The sequence below is a fragment of the Loxodonta africana genome, chromosome 21 (genome assembly GCF_030014295.1).
Source record: "Loxodonta africana isolate mLoxAfr1 chromosome 21, mLoxAfr1.hap2, whole genome shotgun sequence".
Classification (NCBI taxonomy): domain Eukaryota; kingdom Metazoa; phylum Chordata; class Mammalia; order Proboscidea; family Elephantidae; genus Loxodonta; species Loxodonta africana.
Window position 1 is genome coordinate 42,752,997 of NC_087362.1, and position 21,624 is coordinate 42,774,620.

At 43.7% G+C, this 21,624-nt stretch overlaps 2 protein-coding genes across 2 annotated transcripts in view; one reads left to right on the forward strand and one right to left on the reverse strand.

The window, feature by feature from the left end:
- Positions 1 to 8,682, forward strand: part of ADAT1 (adenosine deaminase tRNA specific 1) — a 45,063-nt gene extending 36,381 nt beyond the window's left edge. Inside the window, exons 10-11 of the transcript XR_002787471.2 lie at positions 2,938 to 3,092; positions 8,548 to 8,682. The gene's annotated coding sequence lies outside the window, so the exon portion shown is untranslated. The remainder of the gene's footprint in view (positions 1 to 2,937; positions 3,093 to 8,547) is intronic.
- GABARAPL2 (GABA type A receptor associated protein like 2) lies at positions 3,121 to 13,669 on the reverse strand. The gene is made up of 4 exons (XM_064273765.1): positions 13,522 to 13,669; positions 13,146 to 13,201; positions 11,836 to 12,008; positions 3,121 to 3,724 (listed from the first exon to the last, which is right to left on the reverse strand). Exons 1-4 carry the CDS (start codon positions 13,553 to 13,555, stop codon positions 3,634 to 3,636), a joined length of 354 nt encoding a protein of 117 aa, XP_064129835.1. The 5' UTR covers positions 13,556 to 13,669; the 3' UTR covers positions 3,121 to 3,633.
- Positions 13,670 to 21,624: the final 7,955 nt, after the last annotated feature.

The window sequence follows — 21,624 nt, forward strand, 5'->3', positions numbered from 1 at the left end:
TTGTGGCTTTTCCTTTTTGATGTCAACCATAATTTTTTTTCTCCCTAAGGAATTAAAGATAAAAAGGGGAACAAATGGGGCTTTTTAAAGCTTTCTGCTATTCAGTCCAATGCAGAGCGAGGCTTTGAGAACATTTATATTGCCTCCTTCCAAATTCTCCTTGAAGAAATTTCTTGGGCCACATTTGGGACTAGTCCCCTGGTGCACAAACCTGGCCCATGCTCTTTGTGTGGCCACAGTGTTTCATTAACTGCTGCAAAATAAAATTAGCGCTTGTTTAGTAGGCAGTCCATTCAGGGCAGGTGAGTCATGTACCTCCTGGTATGCCAGGCATCATGCAGTACACCTGAGCTACAGGGATAAGGTAGAGTCATTTTGCTCACTGACTGATGTGGAAGAAGGGCAAGTGATTGCATAGTGGGACAAGAAGTGTGAGGATGGCTATGACAGAAGTCTAATGTCCAACCAGGGAGAGGGGCATAGGGAAGATTATATTGGACCAGGTATATGTGAGTGGAGTGGTGAAGGGGAAGGATTAGGAGTTAAGAGAATAGCAGTGCAATGGGAACAGTTTTGAGGGAGGAGTCTTTGAAGTAAAGAAACATCATGTGCAAAGGCCAGAGACGAGCATATACAGTGGCCTTGAGTGCTGTATATTGTCCTTGCCAAGTTTTGACACTGAGATTTCATAAGTGTCTAAATGAATTAGTGATTATTCCTTTTTTAATCTCTGAAACAGTTTAAGAAAGGGTTCCTGTGTTAGTTTCCTAGTGCTGCTGTAAGAGAAATATCACAAGTAGATGACTTTAAAGAACAGAAATGTATTTTCGCACAGTTCAGAAGGCTAGAAGTCTGGATTCCAGGCACTGGCTCTAAAGGAAGCCTCTCTGACAGCTCTGCAGGGAGAATGAAGTCAACACAGAGGGACACAAAACCAAGAGATGGAGAATATTTTGATGTTATCATTTGCTCCTTGGTTCTACCTATGCTTGAAGCCAGTGAACCATCCCTACATTATAGCTGAGACAATAAATTACTTTTATATTGCTTAAATCAGTTTGGGCTGGCCGTATGGCATTGCAAAGAAAATTCCTTAGTGACAGAGCTCGTTCCTTCCCTTTACTGTGCTCACTTTGAGAGCAGTTCCCACCTGCTTCTGGTTTGAAACCACCAGCAAAGAACATAGATTTTATTGGGTCAAATCTGGAAAAGACCAACATAATATATAGTGATAAGAATGTTTCTTCTGACCCAGTTAGCAAATTGACAACAGAGAGCTTTGACAAGTTGTTTATATATGTTGTGTAGCTTAACAGCCACAATCCATTCTGCGAAATAGGATGTTATGTGATTTGGAAGTTGTATGTATGAACACCTGTGTCTATGGAGTGCAGGGCTCCCGGGTGCTGCTTGTGTGGTGTGCAGCCCAGGCAGCTCCTTCTATGGATGCCTCAAGTGAGTGCTCTGCCTGGTCCCGCCTGGCTGGCACTGCCTTCTCTGCTAAGCCAGCTGCAGGAAAGGCCAGCTCGCCAATGAGAGCCTGCCTGGGGAGGGGACAGTGTGGGTTAAAGGGGCCGCGGGCGCATGAGCCAGGGCTGGGGCATTCAGGATGCATACCTCTTCATTGACGCCCTATAGGACCACACCAGGCAAAATGCGGGGACTAGACCTGCCAAGTTAAGGGAGCTGAGGAGGACCAGGGTTGGGAGTTTGGGCCTGGCCTCCATCACCACAGACTAGATGGCTTCTGGGCCAGGCACAGCAGCCACGCAGAAGTATGGTTTCGACCTCAAGACAAGGATCTGGTATCCTGGCACTCAGACGTATATGTGGTTGGATGTTGCCCAAAAGGATGCTAAGCGATGCATACCTGTACTTTGGTAAAGATAAAGCTAAAGATCTTTGTTTCTTCCCCAATAGAAAGTTTTTACATTCATTTTAAACTACATGTTCTTCGATCAGTGGGTGGTATCTGGTTTCTTTGTTCTCATGATCTGTTTAGGGCCCTAGTCTCCATCTGAGGAAGAGTTAGGAAAGTAACCATTTCCTCTCAGATGCATTTTGCTTCCTGTGAAGCATATATCTCTGTGCTAATTTGTGAAGAAATTATGAAACTCATGGGCCTGGAAAAAAATTTAATCTTGATTTTTGGGAAGGAATTAGAAAGCAGCACCTTAACACAAACCCAGTTAATACAGGTACATATAAAAGGATGTATGTATGATTGGAAACCCTGGTGGTGTAGTGGTTAAGTGCTACGGCTGCTAACCAAGAGGATGGCAGTCCGAATCCGCCAGGTGCTCCTTGGAAACCCTATGGGGCAGTTCTACTCTGTCCTGTAGGGTCGCCATGAGTCAGAATCGACTCGACGGTAGTTTGGTTTTTGGGTTTTTTTATGTATGATTATTCTTCACAACATTGTAGGTAGTAGTAAAAGACTTTGAAAAACCCAAATGCCCATTACTAGAGGACTAGTTAAATAACTATGCTATATCCACACAGGAGAATACTATTTGGTTGTAAAAATGAACGAAAAGGCTATGAACTGATAGGGAAAGATCACCAGGATATACTACTGTTAAATGAAAAAAAATGTATGTAAGTATATATAATGTTTTCTTTTGTGTAAAAAAGAGAAGAAAATAAGGATATTCATATTACACTTGCAAAAATAAAGACTAACAAGAAATAGTATAAGTTCCCTAAGAGCCATGGGTAGTCAGAAAACAGTGGTGGGAATAAGACTTCTCAAAGTATACCTTTTTACATAGTCTTGATATTTAAACATGTGGATATATTACCATTCAAAAGATTTAAAAAACTTTTTTTTTCAAGGAATGCAAGTGCATTATAAGAGTCCTTTTTGAACAGTGGTGATTCTTCTCAGTGGAGAAGTCTGTGGCCTTACATCACTCTTTACTTCCATCTGTCCCTCAGGAACTGGTGTGGCTTACATATGGGCCCAGGCAGTCCTTTATGACACGTGGCTGACACCACTGCTTCCCGGCCCAGCTGTGCTACCATGGCCCGCACAAGCCTTCTTCCTGCCCCAGCAGATGCAGGAGCTGCTTCTCTGACCCATCCAAACAAAGGTGAATGAAGGACGTGGTCACACTGCAATGCCTTTACAAGAGGAAGTTTTATTGTTAATTATTTACCTTAACAGTTTCAGAAAGAGGAACAGATTAGCTCAGTCCAACATGATTGGCAGTTGGCAAAAATCTAGTGAAGCAAGTGTTCTGATTGCTAAGGATTTAATTTGGATGCTTTTAATACTTAGCCATCTAACACTTCACACATAATCCAGAAGAAACGCATCATCTCCCCCCCTTTCACTTTAATACCCCACCTACCTCACTTCAACGTGGAAATATCTTCATTAAATGATTCCCAGAGGAACAAGTTCCCTGGAGAGTATAGCCATGAAGACAATGCACAAAAGGAAAAACTCAAAATAAAACTGTATAATTTACTAGTCTAAGGAAACAAAATCTTCCAATATATTAAGAAATAAATCCAGTTACAAATGTACTAATAGGTCTATGTCAAGAGGGTCTGGTGTAATAACTGAAAATGGCCGGCTATTTACAAGATACACAAACAGGAACGGTGCACCTAGCCCAGCGCTGGCCCTCAGAAGCCAAAAGTGTTCTCTCCGCTGTAGGCCACATACAAGAATCCATCTTCATCTTTTTCCTTCTCGTAAAGCTGTCCCATAGTTAGGCTTGAATGAGAAAAACAAAAGACAACATTGAGAGTTGGGATTGGTTACTGAGTCCAGGTGTTGAGAGAGAGAGGTCTTGAGAGTAAGAAAGCTGACTGCAGTGCTTCCCTAGCCACTCCCTAGCACACCCTTGGTGGTAAAACACATTGCCGTTGAGTGGATTACAACTCATAGCGAACCTTGGTGGTACGTGGTAAAAATAATTCCTCCTTTCAGCGGACGTGGAGTTTGGAAGAAAAATGAAGCCAGGGAAAGATTAAGATAAATTTACTTCATCAGAAGTCAGTAAGTAAGACTAGAACCAAAGTCTCCATCCTCCTGGCCCTGAGACAAGGCCGCCTGACCTCACTCACCTTCATAAAAAGTAAATCCTTTAAAGAGATCAGCTCCGAGTATGGGTGTGGCTGGTTAGCACATGAATACTTTTTTAAAATGTCAAGGAGAAGGAAAAACTTCAACCAAAATTAAGAGCCTCAGAGGCCCATCCCTGTGTGGGTAAAAGAAGCCGAGTAAGGAAGAGTACACTGGGCGGTTCTCCTCCTTGCTTGAAGATTTATAATGTGTACCTGACGTGATAGGTACAAGTGGGTTCATTCTGTAGAAGCTCCCCCACAAAACTCTGTGTCCCCAGCACTGGCATCAAAAAAAAAAAAAAAAGTTACTTTCCTCAGATGTAATGCAAAAAAGTTCTCAGATTGTATCTAGAATCCAAAGAAACCCTGCCCAACCTCTCAAAGAACCCTCCAGAAATAGATTTTCCTCAAACAAAACATGTGTGGGTGGGAAAGCTGGCTTTCCTTAACTGTAAAACAGACTGCAGTGGAGGAGACCTAATATAGTTCTCTGCCATGAAACTGGGTTGTGCTGGCTCCAGAGTATGACTAGTAACACCTGGAACTCTGTGCAAGCTCTGGCCACGTGACTGTACAATTCAAGCTGAGCAGGAGGTGTGGCATGCCCCGGGCTGACTAAGCAGCAGTGTGACCACCATCTAAGAGCCGGCTTGACACATCAGAGGTCACTAGCCCAGAGAGGTTACAATAAATGCTTAACTGCAGGATCCACTCAACCAGGGGCTGGTAAGGTACGGTTCCAGGGCCTCCAGCTAGTAAAGCAAGCAATGACAGCCCCGCTCTGCTGCCTTGCTCCTGGCTGGCTGAGAGGGTAAAGCAGGGACCCAGGGCACATTTACAAAGAGATTTTTCTTTTCTTTCCTGTTTTTTCTGCTCCATTTGCAAGCTGTGTGGGTAGATGAGAGGATTAAGTAATAATGTGGGGGTAGATGAGTATGAATACAAAATGGCCTGGCATTAGCATCTTATACAGTAAAACACTGTACCCTATGAGGATCTTTTACCCTGGAATTTGTAAAGCCAGGACTCCCTAGAACAACACTGTCCAATAGAAGGAAATGTTCTATATCTGTACGGTTCAACACAGTAGCCACTAGCTACATGTAACAACTGAGCACTTGAAATGTAGCCAGTCTGAACTGAGCTGTTTTGTGAGTCTAAAACACAAGATTTCAAAGACTTAGTATGAAAGAAAAAAAAAAGGTAAACTATCCAAATAGTTTTGATTATATACTGAAATAGAACACTGGTGGCATAGTGGATAAAGCAATCGATGCCTAACGGAAAGGTCGGTGGTTTCAAACCACCAGCAGCTCCTCAGGAGAAAGATGTGGCTGTCTGCATCTATAAAGATTTACAGCCTTGGAAACCCTATGGGGTCTCTATGAGTGGGAATCGACTCTACGGTAGTTGGTTAGTTAGCACATATTGAAATAACACTTTAGATATTAAAAAAACAAAAACCAAGTCCATTGTGCTGAGTCGATTCTGACTCATAATGCTCTATTTCAATATGTAATCAAAATTATAATAAACTATTAAAATTATTTCACCTGTTTCAATTTCTTAATGTGGCTACTAGATAATTTAAAATTATGTAGCTCATGATTTCTGTTGACGGCACTGTCCTAGACCACATGCGGACTTGAGGCAGTGGATAGGGAGAGGAAACCCTGCCCATGAGAACACCAAGAGCAGTAGGTCTAGACCTTGGCTGCACATTAGAATCACCAGGGATCTTAAAAAAAATCTCATGCCCCAGCCCAGCCCAATTAACTCAGCATCTCTGGAGGTGGGACCCAGGCATCAGTTTTTAAATGCTCAAGATGATTCCACACGCAGTCAGGTTAACAACCTGCCCAGAGGAAGAAAGGTGTTCTTCTTGTTTATATATTTGACATGCTCATCTTTAAGATGATTAGGAAGTAGGGTGAAGAGCCAGCAACTAGCGCTTAAACATGTAGCTGAGTCTCCCAAGAAGACCTGTACCCTGACTGTGGAGAAAACCCCGAGCAAATCCCTGCTTTTCTCTAGGACTCCTCAAAATGAGGCTAAAGGAAAACACCTATGGCTATTGCTACAACTCTCTTTGCTCCGCTTGGCCTAAGTGTCCAGATGACTTTGATGGGACTATTGTATCATCTTCTCACTCCCATTACCAAATGGGTTTATGTTTAGACGCAGCAGCAGCAGACACAATGGGCGATTCAAAGGCAGCCACCTCTTGGTGCCTCTGTCATGTTTGGTGCCAAATAACAGACCGAGTTCTGTGCTTTTCCTAGCAAGTTAGAAGCCCTAATGCAATGATTTCAAATCCCAGCTGCTAAATTAGAAATACTTGAGCTTTATAAACACCAGTGCCCCAGCCCAAACTTTGTATGCTGCCCACAGTGAACAATGACCACTAGGACCACGACTGTCTAAAGGAAGCTCTGAGAATCTGAGCCCTGACTTTTGGCAGAGGCCCATAATCATGTGGCTTTTGTTCCTTTCTGCCTTTAGATTCTATTGTCTTTGAGGTAAAACTTGGGTTTATCTATTTGTTTGATAACTACAGAGGCAGATAATAAAAACCATAATTATAATACCAAACACTTAACTACATGCCAAAAACCATTCTAAGTGTGTTCCATATATTAACTCTTTTTATCCTTAAAACAATCTTAGGAGGAGGTACTGTCATCCTCCATAGTTCATAGGTAAGGAAACTGAGACACGCAGAGGTTAAACATCTGTGACCAAGGTCACAAAGCTAGGCAAATTTGTCACTGCCAAGCTATATTGCCTTCAAATGAATACACAGCTAGATCTGTTCCAATGACATAACATCAGAATCCTTGAACCTTCTGTAGAGATCTTCCTTCGAAGAGCACTTCTATGTAGTAACAAACGTGCATACAAATCACCTGGCATCTCGTTCTACCGCCTATCTGGACTCAGTAGGTCTGGGGTGGGGCCTCAGATTCTGCTTTCTAACAAGCTCTGGGTAAGGCCAGTGCTGCCAGTGCCACATCACTTGTTGAGTAGTAAGGTCTTAGAGTGCACTCCCTCAGATCCAGTAATTTGATAGATCGATGGTTGTGCCTAATGACTTAGAGTCCTATTACCGTTCTCCTTTTTACTGTCACACTACCTTTGTGTGGAAACTTTAGTTAGTTAGTAGCAGCAGCTCTGTGTCCTTATACTTGGGATATCCCTCGGGCAAGGAACTTGATAAGTGACAATACTCAACGCTGGGAGCTGAAGAAATCCATTCAGCAGCCCAAGACTGAACACCTACCTGATTTCAAGGCTGCATAACTGGGTGTCAAGAAACCAGAAAAGCACACGTGTACAGGATGATTTGAAGCTGGTGCTTGTGGGATCGGGCCACACACATTCAGAGTCAGAGTAACTTGGCCTGCAGCCATAAACAGCTGGGCCATAAATATAGTTAAAAAAGTTCCATTAAAAGGATACTCAAGTGGAAGCCCAGGGGGCAAAAAGTGACCCTACAGCAAGCAGCCCATAGCCTTGGGAAGCTGGTGTGTCAGTTTCCCTCAAGTTCCATAAACCTCTGAGAAGATGAACTTCCCCCTAGGAATTCAGAGATGCCTGAGCCACACAGCACTGTCACTGCTACCCTGCCTGAGAAGCCTGAAGCAGAGACAGCTCTAATGTGACTACAGGCTATGTATGCTGCACAAGCTCGCTAGATGTGGGCCTGAGAATTCACAAGCAGCACTGCAACTCTAAGGTTTCCTTCCTGAGTAGCTGGGAGGTGGCTGGAGAAGACACCCAAAGGTGGCCTCCAGTACTACATGCTTCCTCCCCAAACATGCACTCATCCAAAGATGCTGCTGCATACCAAGGGCACTGTCACTTTCCAACTTCAGCGTCTCAGGAGGAGAGAAATGGGAAAAGGAGCCCATGGCAGATTCAAGCCATGGAGCCAATCTAAGGTATGGTAGGACTTGAAGATTGCATGAAACGAATCTAAATTGCCCCCTGAGATCTTTTCTCCCTGCCTTTCTGTTCAGGGTCACACATATCCAGGCAAACCACTTCTCCAGGTAAGAAACAAAGCAATAATAAAGACAACTTTCAGCAGGATCACACTCGGGAATGGCCAAGTGGCTGAGGGCAAACATTATTTTTATGTTATTCGATAGCCTTATGATCTGGGGGAAGCTGACCTAGAACTGGGGGATCTCCATCCCCACAGCCTTGATCAAGGTCAGGTCATGGAGGCTGTGGGATCCAGCCTGACTGAATTGGCTGCACTGATTAGCACACCTGGCCACCCATCTGCTTGGGAGCCAATCCCACGTGCTTCCACTGGACCTGGATTTCTCTCTTCTAGGGGTGTGGATGGGTGGGGTGTGGTGGGAGGAAAAGGGCCACTGCTGTGGATCCTGGAAATGCACTAGGGCAAAGGGAAAGATGATATGGCCTGGATAAAGATTAACAATTGGTTGTTTCTTTTATCAGATTTCTTCTTCTTAGGATCACTCCTAAAACCAAAACCAAACCCACTGCCATCGAGTGGATTCCGACTCCTCTCCTACTGCTGAAATATACCCCGCTCTTGGAAAAAAAAAAAAAAAAACCAAAAACCCAGTGCCATCGAGTCGATTCCAACTCACAGCGACCCTATAGGACAGAGCAGAACTGCCCCATTGAGTTTCCAAGGAGCGCCTGGCGGGTTCAAACTGCCGATTGTGGTTAGCAGCTGTAGTAACCCCTACGCCACCAGGGTTTCCAAAAAGGAATTATATATTTATTTATTTACCCAGAAATGAATCAAAAGTGTTCAATTAAGCCCCTTAATAAATAAAGGATAAATGGACTATCATAGCTTCCTTTTACTCAGTACCTCTTTAAGATCTAGAATCAACTGAATACCATAATCTTAAAGAGTACAGGTTTCTCAATTTCAAATTAAAATAATTTAAACCAAACCCACTGCTGTTGAGTCCATTCCGACTCACAGCGACCCTATAGGACACAGGAGAAATGCTCCATAGCGTTTCCAAGGCTGTAAATCTTTATGGAAGCAGACTGCCACATCTTTCTCCAGCCAAGTGGCTGGTGGATTTGAATGCCAACCTTTTGGTTAGCAGCTGAGTGCTTTAACCACTACACCACCTGGGCTCCCTAAAACGTCTTAGAGATATTTTATTTAATAATATATCTCTGTTTCTATTTTAAACAGGGGATTAACAAGACTCTTGTCTCTGTTTTAAACAAAGGCCAAAAGCTAAGACCACTGCCAGGCCTGGATGTTCCCCTCTAGTGCAAAGACTCTGGGAAACTTGTACAGCGATGTTCTTTCTCAAGTCCTGTCTGCACCAAGGCCTAGTTCCCCTTTCCTTTTTGTCCTGACTCTTGATGCAGGCACCTAGGCGGAGACTTCATCTTTCCAACACTAAATGGGAAAAGGCAGTTTAGATCCTCTTTTTTTCTAAAGAAACAAGAACTCAAAGAATTTAGGAAGTAGGTAATAAATAAATAGGGTCTCTGTTGCTATTTCTAAAATCAATATTGGGATGGGGAGGGCTCCTGCAAGCTGAATTCATGCATTCTCAACTCTGATTTCTCCAGCCACTCTTAGAAGACTGAAAGCATTAGCTGAAGGTTAACAGAAGCCCCAGGTTTCCCTAAGGAGCCTGGGAAGAGCCAAGTAGGAGACTGCTAACCGGGCACGGGGAGGAGAAGATGAGGCTGAGTCACATCCCAGCTTAAGGGGACCCTAAGACACTTTCGTTTGTGCTATCAGGTGATTATCATTTGCATAAACCCCAATGATGTCACATGCCTAATTTGTTTATAAACAAATTTGTCTTTTATAAAACCACCAAATGAACATGGAACTGCTGCATCAAGTGTGGAGAGGGGAGTCATTAACTAGGGCCAAACTTACTGAGGATCTGGGCAGAGGGACTGTGGAGAGTGACTGAGGGAAGACTCAGAAAGCACCAGCCCTTCATGACCTCTGTAAACACTGCAGTGGGGAAGCAGGATCAGGATATGGGTTTCTGGTTACTATTCCTAAAATCCGGACTTGGGTCACTGGTATAGTCTGCTTTAAGGCGAGTTCTCACCAGGTTGGAAAGGCAAACGAGGCTTGAGAGAAAATGGCCATGAAGCAGCCTCTGCTGCCTGGACAGAGAATCACTTTTCACTTTCAATTCTATTTATATCTTGGGAATAATGGGGGAGGGGGTAGTTGGTGAGACCTGCAGCTGCTTTAATTGCTATTAATGAGGAGCCATCAGAGTAACTTTACTGTCTCCAGAAGCCTGCTTCACCTCCTTCGACATCCTTTGAGAAGTATGGATCAGAGTTGAGGAAAACAAACTTGATACCATACGAACTAGTCACCTACTTCCTCCTCCAAGAACCCACCTCCAGGAAGGAAGAAACAGGGTAGCCAAGGCCCTGCTGAAGTTGCAGGTATATAAATGAAGATTACCTCTCAACAACCCTAAGGGAAGTTGAGAGTGACCACAGATGCCCAGGGCTTCCTCCCCTAGTGACTAATACACCCAGCAACATACTGCCCAGAGGCCTGTGGGGAAGGAAGACTAGAAAAACCCAATGAGGTGACAAGATCACCTCTGACAACATCACAGCTTTCACAGACCAATGGCAATGGCACCCAGTGGGCAGGCCCTGGCCTAGCTCCCCAGGCAGGTCACTGGCCTTAAAGAAGAGCCTTTTATTTTTCCCATGTCTTGCCTCTCTTCCAAACACTGGGACGTGGAGGTGGTAGAGACTGAGAAAGAGGAAATCAGACCTAAAAATAGCCACAGCTTTCTACCTTTAGTAGAAATAAGGTTTGGAATTTGGCTTAGGTCTCTTCTGGAGCTTTTAAGGATTTTCAAACAGAGCCTATTTTGGCCACACTGGGCTAGTTCCCAGGGCTTCTGAAAGCCTTAGCTTTTAGAAATACTACTTTTGGGGGTAACAAAGGAAACTTGAGTTAGTCTTGGATCATCGAGATAACAGCCACCCAGGGGAAAGGTAAGGGTTAAAATCTGGTTCCAGGTCTACAAGTACCCAATCAGTAATGGGAAAAGACTGGCCAGTGGTTTAGATGGAGCCAGTCCCTTTTCCTCTTTCCACAGGAGACAAAAGCTGGGTTGTCAACTACATGGAAAAGGATTGTAATGCTCCTGCCTAGATTTAGGCTCCAAAGTTTTAACGCCAAAGCCTGCTTTCAGGCAGCAAAACAGAGTATGGTAGCCGTTACTCTGTGGGTCAAAGCTGGTGGTATGGAGGGAGGTATCAGTCTGTAAAGAGACCTTAGAGCCCTTTACTGGACAGCAGCCATTTTAACGAGCTTGAGAATCAGGCACTACAGACTCTCACCGTGGCAAGAGCTGACTGAGTTTGGAGAGCAATCAGGCAGGGAAATTAGCTGACGCTAAGCCTCAAAAGGGACTACAAGCTCCTGGTGAAGAGTGACAGGGCTGATCTGGAGAAAACTTCATTTCAGATCTCAGTTCTATGCCTGAGTCTACAACTGTTTTAAAGGATTCCTGGGCGTCTGAGGATGGGTTTCATCATTAAAAAAAAAAAACTCCAGGCCTTGTTCTGTACTCCTAAACGAAGTGCACTCCATGTACTGCAGCCCTTCCTCATTTTCCTGGTGCTCCTGATGTCTTGGTTTCCAGCCAAGAGCCCTAAGAGTTTTTAGACCTCCAGAGTTCTGAGTTCTGTATGCAGCTAAGCAAATGGCCAAAACAGAGGGGCCATGTAGTGACCGTCTCTCACCTGGATTGTGGGACTGTCTTATCCACAAAAAGGAAGATAGCCTTTTCAGAAGGAAGCTGGATCCTTTTCCTGATGATCCACATGAACTGAGCCACAGTGATGTCAGATGGAACCAGGTACTTCCGTTTGTCAATGTCAACAATCTGAGAGCCGGAGACTTTTTCCACAATCACCTGAGAGAGTAAAGAGAAGTCAGAACTGGATTTCTAAAGTGAGGCTCTGGCCTTGAATTGTCAGGACAATTGATGAACAGAGTGTGGGCTGGGAGGTGGGTAGGAAACTATACAGCATTAGAAAATTAGTCCCTGGCTTAATAAACCACACACTCCAGAGGTTGAGGGCTGATATAAATGTGTTACATGAAATCAGGCAGTACTTTTCTATGGTCAATTATATTTCTTATCCCTGATCTCAGCCTGCGTAAGAGAAACGCAGCCCTTACTACTAAGCTTTTCAACAGTTTGGGCAGACCCAAGAATTATCTGGTGAGGGTTTCATGTATAGCCTGTTACTCCAAGGCCTAAACTGAATCCGCCTTCACATTACAGGAGAATTAAAATCTCAAGGAACCCAGGAGACAAGAAGGGATGCACTAATGGGAATGACTGGCAATCCCAGCCAGTCAAGAATGAAGGTATTCATCTGGCTTGTTGCTTTTCTGTGAACTATGTTTCAAATTTGCCCCCTGCCCCCAAAAGAACTGTTCACAAAGAGCTTCAATAACAGGCCTAGATGTCCTCTAACAATAAAGATAACAGAAACTATCTACTCCAGCATGAAAAAAATATGAGATCACATTTATTGTTGATTAGGGGAAACCAGGGGAGAAGGGGTTTCATTGTCTTCTCAAGTTTTTTTGGTCACCAAGATGACAGGGTCAGGGTGAGGAAACGGAGCTAGAGATTGGCTAAAAATTAAGGCTTGAAGTTAAAAATGAATGTCCTGAGACTCAAGTAGTACTTCCACGATCAAAGTGACAATCTCCCTCCATCACCATTCCCAAAAGTGGCAGTGACCTGTTGCCCTGTCCTAGAACAACGATCCTTATGTAATTAGCCAGGGAGCCCAGAGGCTGCAGACAGCTCGCTGGCCTAGATCGGAAGATTCAGCACTGAGGAACCCTGAACAGCACCAACCCGAGCCCCCTCACGCCGGGCACCTGACCGCCCTAACCCAGTCTGGCCCGTCTGCTGGTAGAACTGGGACTAGAACCTCAACTTATCACTGTAGATTGGTCTAGGGCCCTATCACGGGCCCTAGACGGCACGGGTGACAGCGAGGTGAGGGGGCGGGGGAGGCCGAACACTCACCGGAACCCGGTCGGGATATTTTGCTCGGATTTTCGCGGATTCCACGCATCTGTGTTCTGCGGGGAGTAAACACAGGGGCTGACGGCCGAGCAGGTGCGGTTCCTGGGCCCCCAACCTTCCACCCCCTGCGACCTGAGCACGCCCCGGGCCCTGGATCCGGCGTCCCCGCGGCCGCTGTTCTCTGTTGCTGGCTCCCGGTCGGGCCCACGGAGGGCGGAACGGGCTCAGTGTTTAGCTGCCCGGGGTGCCGAGACTTCTGCGACCTAAACCCGGGGTGCGGCATCAGCCCCGCCCGGCCCAGGGCGGCCCGAGTGGGGGGAGGGGGCCCACCCGCCGCCCCAACCCCCCGCGACCCAGCTAGCCTCCAACCGCTTACCCAACGAGTGGTCCTCCTTGAACATCCACTTCATGGCGGCGGCGAGAAGGGGACCGAGACGGCTCTCGGAGCCAAAGTGTTCAGCGCACCGACCACAACAACGACGACGGCGGCGGCAGCTGCGACTACACGGCAGGCGGGACTTCCGGCAACCAAGCCTAGCAACCGGCGGGGGCGGGGCTTCCGGTGCCGTTGTCCGGACCCTAAACGCAAGGGGCGCGGCCTCACTTGAAGGGGAGGGGTACAGGAGGACTTCGCGGGAAGCTGAGCGGTAATGGAGGACGGTAGCCTTGACTACGGGTTGGGCGAGTTGGTCCGTGAGGGGATGTTTGGGGAACTGGTGACTGGAGCGGAGTCACGGTGCCCGTTGGTGACAGGAAGGGGAGATTGGGCGAATGGCGGATAGGACGGGGCTCTTATGAAGGGCTGTTGACGGGGGAGAGTGGGGTGTTGGTGACAGGAAAGGGATTTAGGGGATATGAATGACTGACGAGATGTCTCTGAAGATTGATGACGCCAGGGGGCTTGCGAGTATTAACAGTTCGGGGAGCATTGTTAGGAGCGGTGGCAGGTTGGAGGCTCTGTATGGGGGTGTATGACTAGTTTGAGGCGACTGTGGGGAAGAGGTACTTATGACAACACGAAGGTGTAGTAGTGAGTACAATCAAAATAGGTTGCCTTGGACATAGAAATCAAATTTAAACAACTCCCGTTTTCTTCTCTATTCGTGAATAAATTTTTAAAACATTTAAGAAAAGATATTACAAATACTCATTTGAGGAGTGTAACATCACTGATCACGAAGAGACTCGCCTTAACCTTAATAAGCAGAGGAGTTAGAGGTGACTGTCAGGCTCAGAGAATCCCTCCGGCAGCTGGTCATGAGACAGGATTCCTTGTTTTGCACCCAGATTGGGGTCCAGAATTCACAGCTTGGGCTGAGCATGTATCACCTGCCTGGGCACATGCCTTGAGGTTTTCCAGTCCATGATGTAATTCCCTTTTTCCAAGCAGAGTCATCAGGGCAGTCAAGACTGGGTCATTCTCTGTTTATAAGCTGGTGAATAGGTAACGAGAATATTCACTTAATTGGGCACATGACTCCTGTCACATGCTTGTGATTCTGATGCATCTGGAAGTCCTATATCTTTGAATATTGTCATTCATAATTTTCTATAGTTGAAATTCCTGATGGATGCTGTGGAATCTAGCTTCATTCTTAAAGTATTTTTTTTTAATTTTATGATTGTGTTTCTGAGCACCCAAAATAGATTTTTGTTTGTTTTTAGTGAAGTGAAAAATCCTTTTAATTTCATACATAGAAATTAGTGTCTTTGCATATAGGAGCACAGTTCTAAGTGCTGGGGAAACAGCAGTGAACAAAACAGATGTTTCTGTTCTTACAGAGTTTACATTCTAGTTGGGCAAAATAACGTCAGATCATTATAAGTGCTCTTTAGAAAAATAAGACAGGTTAGGTGATTAGAGAATGTTGGTGGGATGGAATGCTATTTGGATAGGGTGGTTGGCATATTCTAGAAACAGAAAGGAATCCCTGCAACTCGAGATGAGTAAACAAGGGCAAGTGTTTTAGAAGATGCGATCAGAGAGATCTAGAATAAAACTGTGTTGAGCCTTAAATGCCATGGGAAGAACTTTGGATTTTATCAGAATGATGGAAGTTACAGCAGAGGTGTAACACAATCTGCCTTGCCTTTTAAATGATCAGGCTAGCTTGTGTGTAGACAGTAGACTGTAAGGGGGTGGGGGTGGAAGCAAGGGAACCAGTTAAGAGGCTATTGCAATAATCTAGGTGAAAGATAATGTTAGCTTAGATTAGGATGGTGTCTATGGAGGTGATGGGAAGTAACTGTATTCTGGATTTATTTTGAAAGTAGAGCCAACAAATAGTTTGGTTGTGGGATGTGAGCAAGAAGTCAAAGTCAAGGTTCTTAAAGGGGTAGAATTGCCATTTACTAAAATAGGGTGGAGTCAGTTTGGAGGTGGAATAAAGAGTTTGGTTTTACAACATAGACCAATGGAACAGAGTTGAGAATCCAGGCATAAATTCCTCCACCTATGAGCAGCTGATATTTGACAAAGGCCTAAAGTCTGTTCAATGGGGAAAAGACAGTCTCTTTAACAAATGGTGCTAGGATAACTTAGTATCCATCTGCAAAAAAATGAAACAAGACCCATACCTCACACCATGCACAAAAACTAACTCAAAATGGATCAAAGACCTAAATATAAAATCTAAAATGACAAAGATCATGGAAAAAAAATAGGGACAATGCTAGGAATCCTAATACATGGCATAAACAGAATACAAAACATTATTAACAACGCACAAACACCAGAAAAGAAACTAGATAACTGGAAGCTCCTAAAAATCAAACACTTATCCTATCAGAAGTCTTCACGGAAAGAGTAAAAAGACAACCTGCAGACTGGGAAGAAATTTTAGGCTACGACAAATCTGACCAGGGTCTAATCTCTCAAATCTACAAGATACTGCAAAATGTCAACAACAAAAAGAAAAGTAACCCAATTAAAATATGGGAAAAGGTTATGAACAGACACTTCACCAACAAAGACATTCAGGCAGCTAACAGACACATGAGGAAATGCTCACCATCGTTAGCCTTTAGAGAAATGCAGATCAAAACTACAATGAGATACCATCTCACCCCAACAAGGCTAGCATTGATCCAAAAAACCACAAAATAATGTTGGAGAGGCTGTGGAGAGATTGGAACACTTATACACTGCTGGTGGGAATGTAAACCACTTTGGAAATCGATCTGGCACTTTCTTTAAAAGCTACAAATAGAACTACTATATGATCTAGCAATCCCACTCCTCGGAATATATCCTAGAGAAATAAGAGCCATCACACAAATAGATATATGCACACCCAGGTTCATTGCAGCACTGTTCACAATAGCAAAAAAGATGGAAACAACCAAGGTGCCCTTCAGTGGACAAATGGATAAATTATGGTATATTCACACACTAGAATACTATGCAACAATAAAGAACAACGATGAATTCATGAAACATAACATGGATGAATCTGGAAGGCATTATGCTGAGTGAAATCAGTCAGTCACAAAAAGACAAATATTGTATGAGTCCGCTATTATAAGAACTCAAACAAAAGTTTAAACACAGAAGAAGACATTCTTTGATGGTTACGAGGGTGGGGAGGGAGGGAGAGGGGAATGCACTACCTAGTAGTAGACAATAATTATCTTAGGTGAAGGGAAGGACAATACACAATACAGGGGAAGTCAGCACAACTGCACTAAACCAAAAGCTAAGAAGTTTTCTTTGAGGGACAGAGTAGCAGGGGTGGAGGTCTGGGGATCATGGTTTTGGGGGACATCTAGAACACCAAAGGCACAAGGAAAATATTAGCCCAGGAGACAAAAAGGGCCACATAAACCAGAGCTCCATCAGCCTGAGACCAGAAGAACTAGATGGTGCCCAGCTATCACCAGTGACTGCCCCGACAGGGAATACAACAGAGAGTACATGACGGAGCCGGAGAAAAGTGGGGTACAGAACTCAAATTCACGTAAAAAGACCAGACTTAATGATCTGACTGAGACTAGAGGAATCCCAGAAGACATGGCCCCCAGACTGTCTGTTAACCCAGAACTAAAACCATTCCTGAAGCCAACTCTTCAGACTAATAATTAGACTGGACTATTTTTTTATATATATAAGACATAAATGATACTCATGAAGAGTGTGCTTCTTAGCTCAAGTAGATACATGAGACTAAATGGGCAGCTCCTGTCCGGAGGCAAGATGAGAACGCAGAAAGGGTTAAGAGCTGGTTGAATGAACAGAGGAAACCCAGGGTGGAAAGGGGGAGTGTGCTGTTACATTATAGGGATAGCAACTAGGGTCACATAATAATGTGTGTATAAATTTTTGTATGAGAAACTAACTTGAGCTGTAAACTTTCACCTAAGGCACAATAAAAATAAATAAAAATACAATATTAAAAAAAGTTTGGTTTTTGATATATTAAGCATGAGATGTCCAAAAGACACTTCTAGGTGAAGATGTACAGTAGGTAAATGGATTTATGAGTCTCGAGCTCAAAGGAGAAGTTGGAGCTACAGGTATACATTTGTCATGAGCATATGGATAGTATTTAAAACTATGGACTAGGTGAGATCAGCTAGAGAGTAAATGAAGGTAGAAGGGAAAAAAAATTACAGATTAGGATTAAACACAGAGGATTGAAGATGGTTGTTCACCATATCACTATGAGCAAATCAGTGGAGGACCTAAAAACTGGACCCCAAATTCCTGCTTCCCTTTATAGAGCTGGTCATTGTATCCTGGTCCCAGGCATGTATACAGCACCTTGCACATGGGAGACCTTAGACTTCTCAGGGGCAAGAACTATATCCACCGCTCAACAACTCATAGGCGTATCTCCTGATGGTCTCAACACCGTGCAGCGTCTTTTTGTCTTCTATCCTTATCTACTTTCTTGGTGTCTTCTTCCAGGTCACCATTCTAATTGGCTTCTCTGATCTGCCATGACAATATGTATTACCTGTTTACCTATTGGGTCATTGTATTTAGCTTACTGAATATTCCAAGGACCCAGGGTGCCTTTCTTGAGGGGATGGCTAGTTGAGAGGAGTCAGTAGGAAAAGTAGGGTAATGAAATATATACGTAATCACACATTAACAGACGAAGAATGAGTTTCAGATGTTGGAGATGAGTGGAAACATGGGATACTGAGGTGGTGGCTAGGGCAATTGGGGGACAGGTACAAAGCCAAGTGAGGCTTAGCAAGAAAGGCTATGAGAATGTGAATCTTCCGATGCAAAGGGTATGTTTTCCAAAGAGTAAACATTCCTTTTCAGACAGAAACAAGAACTGGGGTTGGAAGACAGAACTAGCAAGTCAAAGGGTCAGCAAATACAGATGTGCCAAGATGGACCAAATGTTGGGAAGCCTTGAAGTAGATTCAGGGGTTCTAAATCAATTCAAAAGGCCCAGAATGTGAGCCCCTGGAGAGAAGAGGAACCTGATTAAAATATGTAGCTTTTAGACAATGATTCTCTTTGTCCTTGGAGGTAAATTGTATGAAACTTAAGAAAATTATGAATGTTGGGGAATGGGGAGCAGGAGTCAGTTCTCAGTCATGAGTGTGTGAAGAAACAATACATACAAATCTTTAGCATTATTTGTAATCTAATATTCTTTAAGAATTGAAATAACTTCTTAAAATGGCTAAGATTAAAAAATAATAATAATAAAATAAAAATTTTAGGGAGGATATGGGGAAATTGGAGCCCCTATCACTGCTGGTGGAAATGGAAAGTGGTACAGCCATTGTAGAAAACAGTGTGAAGGTTACTCAAAAAACTAAAAATAGAACGACAATATGATCTAGCAATCCTATTTCTACATAAGACTTAAAAGCAAAAACTCAGAGATTTGTACACAATTGTTCATCGCAGCACTATTCACAATAGCCAAAACATGGAAACAACTTAATGTCCAATAACAGATGCATGGATAAACAAAATGTGGTACATACATACCATGGAATACTACTCAGCCAGTAGGAGAAATGAAGTCTTGATACATGCTACAGTATGGATGGAGCTGAAGATATTATGCTGAGTGAAATTAGCCAATCACAAAAGGAAAATATTATATACCTCATTTATATAAAAAGACAAGAAAAAGCAAAATGTATTAGTGGCTATCCAGGATAGGAGTGAGAGGGAAAAGGGGGGTTAATGGTGATGAAAAACCTAATCGATTAAGATTCCACAGCTGATTACTGTAATTGCTGTCAGTAAGTCAAATTGGCAAAAGTTGTTTGGTAGGTATATTTATGACAATGATGGGGAAAAAAAAAAAAGAATAGCTGCTGGCGTTGCTTATGTACAACTAAACACCTCATGGAATTTGGTTCCTTGCTCTGGAGGTATAGGGTCATACTTCCATGGGACGTCCCAGTTAATTGGCCTAATAATGTGTTCAGTGCTTCCGTTCTGCTGCCTAGTTCATTGTGTAGTACCTAGGATCTTAAAAACTTGCAAGCAGCTGTGCAAGTCATAACAATTGGTATTTATTCACCTGGAGCAACAGAGGAAGGAGGAGAGTCAGATATAGGAGGAGAATATGGATATGGAATGTGTTGCTAATGTAACAACTACCCTCTTTGTCATGAGAACAGAACTGGATGATGCCTGGCTACCAATACTGTACATTTTGATCAAAGATTCCACAGAAGAATTCTTATCAAGATGGGGAAAATGCAGAACGAAATTTCAAATTTTCATGGACTCTTTTTTACTAGACTCTGGAGCGACGAAGGGTGGATAAACCCCTGAAACTACTGCACTAAGATAATCTTTAAACCTTAAACCAAAATATCCCCTGAAGTCATTTTAAAACCAAACAATAGTTTAGCTTAACTAGAATAAAGCTCTGCCTTGAGCATTATGCTCTTTTTTTTCTTTTAAATAATTTTTATTGTGCTTTAAGTCAAAGTTTACATACCAAGTCAGTCTCTCACCCAAAAACCCATATACACCTTGCTACACACTCCCAATTACTCTCCCCCTAATGAGACAGCCTGCTCTCTCCCTCTACTCTCTCTTTTCGTGTCCTTTTCGCCAGCTTCTAACCCCCTCCACCCTCTCATCTCCCCTCCAGGCAGGAGATGCCAACATAGTCTCAAGTGTCCACCTGATCCAAGAGGCTCGCTCCTCACCAGCATCCCTCTCCAACCTATTGTCCAGTCCAATCTATGTCTGAAGAGTTTCGGGAATGGTTCCTGTCCTGGGGCAACAGAAGGTCTGGGGGCCATAACCACCAGGGTCCTGCCAGTCTCAGTCAGACCATTAAGTCTGGTCTTCTGAGAATTTGGGGTCTGCATCCCACTGCTCTCCTGCTCCCTCAGGGGTTCTCTGTTGTGTTCCCTGTCAGGGCAGTCATTGGTTGCAGCTGAGCACCATCAAGTTCTTCTGATCTCAGGATGATGTAGTCTCTGGTTCATGTGGCCCTTTCTGTCTCTTGGGCTCGTAGTCACCTTGTGTCCTTGGTGTTCTTCATTCTCCTTTGATCCATGTGGGTTGAGACCAACTGATGCATCTTAGATGGCTGCTTGGTAGCGTTTAAGACCTCAGACGCCACTCTTCAAAGTGGGATGCAGAATGTTTTCTTCATAGATTTTATTATGCCTATTGACTTAGATGTTCCCTGAAACCATGGTCCCCAGAACCCTGACCCTGCTACGCTGGCCTTCGAAGCATTCAGTTTATTCAGGAAACTTCTTTGCTTTTGGTTTAGTTCAATTGTGCTGACCTCGCCTGTACTGTGTGCTGTCTTTCCCTTCACCTCAAGTAGTACTTATTTACTATCTAATTAGTGAATATCCCTCTCCCACCCTCCCTCCCTTCCCCATCTCGTAACCACAAAAGAATGTTTTCTTCTCGGTTTAAACTATTTCTCAAGTTCTTATAATAGTGGTCTTATACAATATTTGTCCTTTTGCATCTAATTTCACTCAGCATAATGCCTTCCAGGTTCCTCCATGTTATGAAATGTTTCACAGATTCCTCACTGTTCTTTATCGATGCATAGTATTCCATTGTGTGAATGCACCATAATTTATTTATGCATTCATCTGTTGTTGCGCACCTTGGTTGCTTCCATGTTTTTGCTATTGTAAACAGTGCTGCAATAAACATGGGTGTGCATATATCTGTTCGTGTAAAGGCTCTTATTTCTCTAGGATATATTCCAAGGAGTGGGATTGCTGGATCATATGGTAGTTCTATTTCTAGCTTTTTAAGGAAGCACCAAATCGATTTCCAAAGTGGCTGTACCATTTGACATTGCCACCAGCAGTGTAGAAGTGTTCCAATCTCTCCACAGCCTCTCCAACATGTGTTTTTTGGATTAATGCCAGCCTTGTTGGAGTGAGATGAAATCTCATTGCAGTTTTGATCTGCATTTCTCTAATGGCTAATGATCATCGTGAACATTTCCTCATATATCTGTTAGCTACCTGAATATCTTCTTTAGTGAAGTGTCTATTCATATCTTTT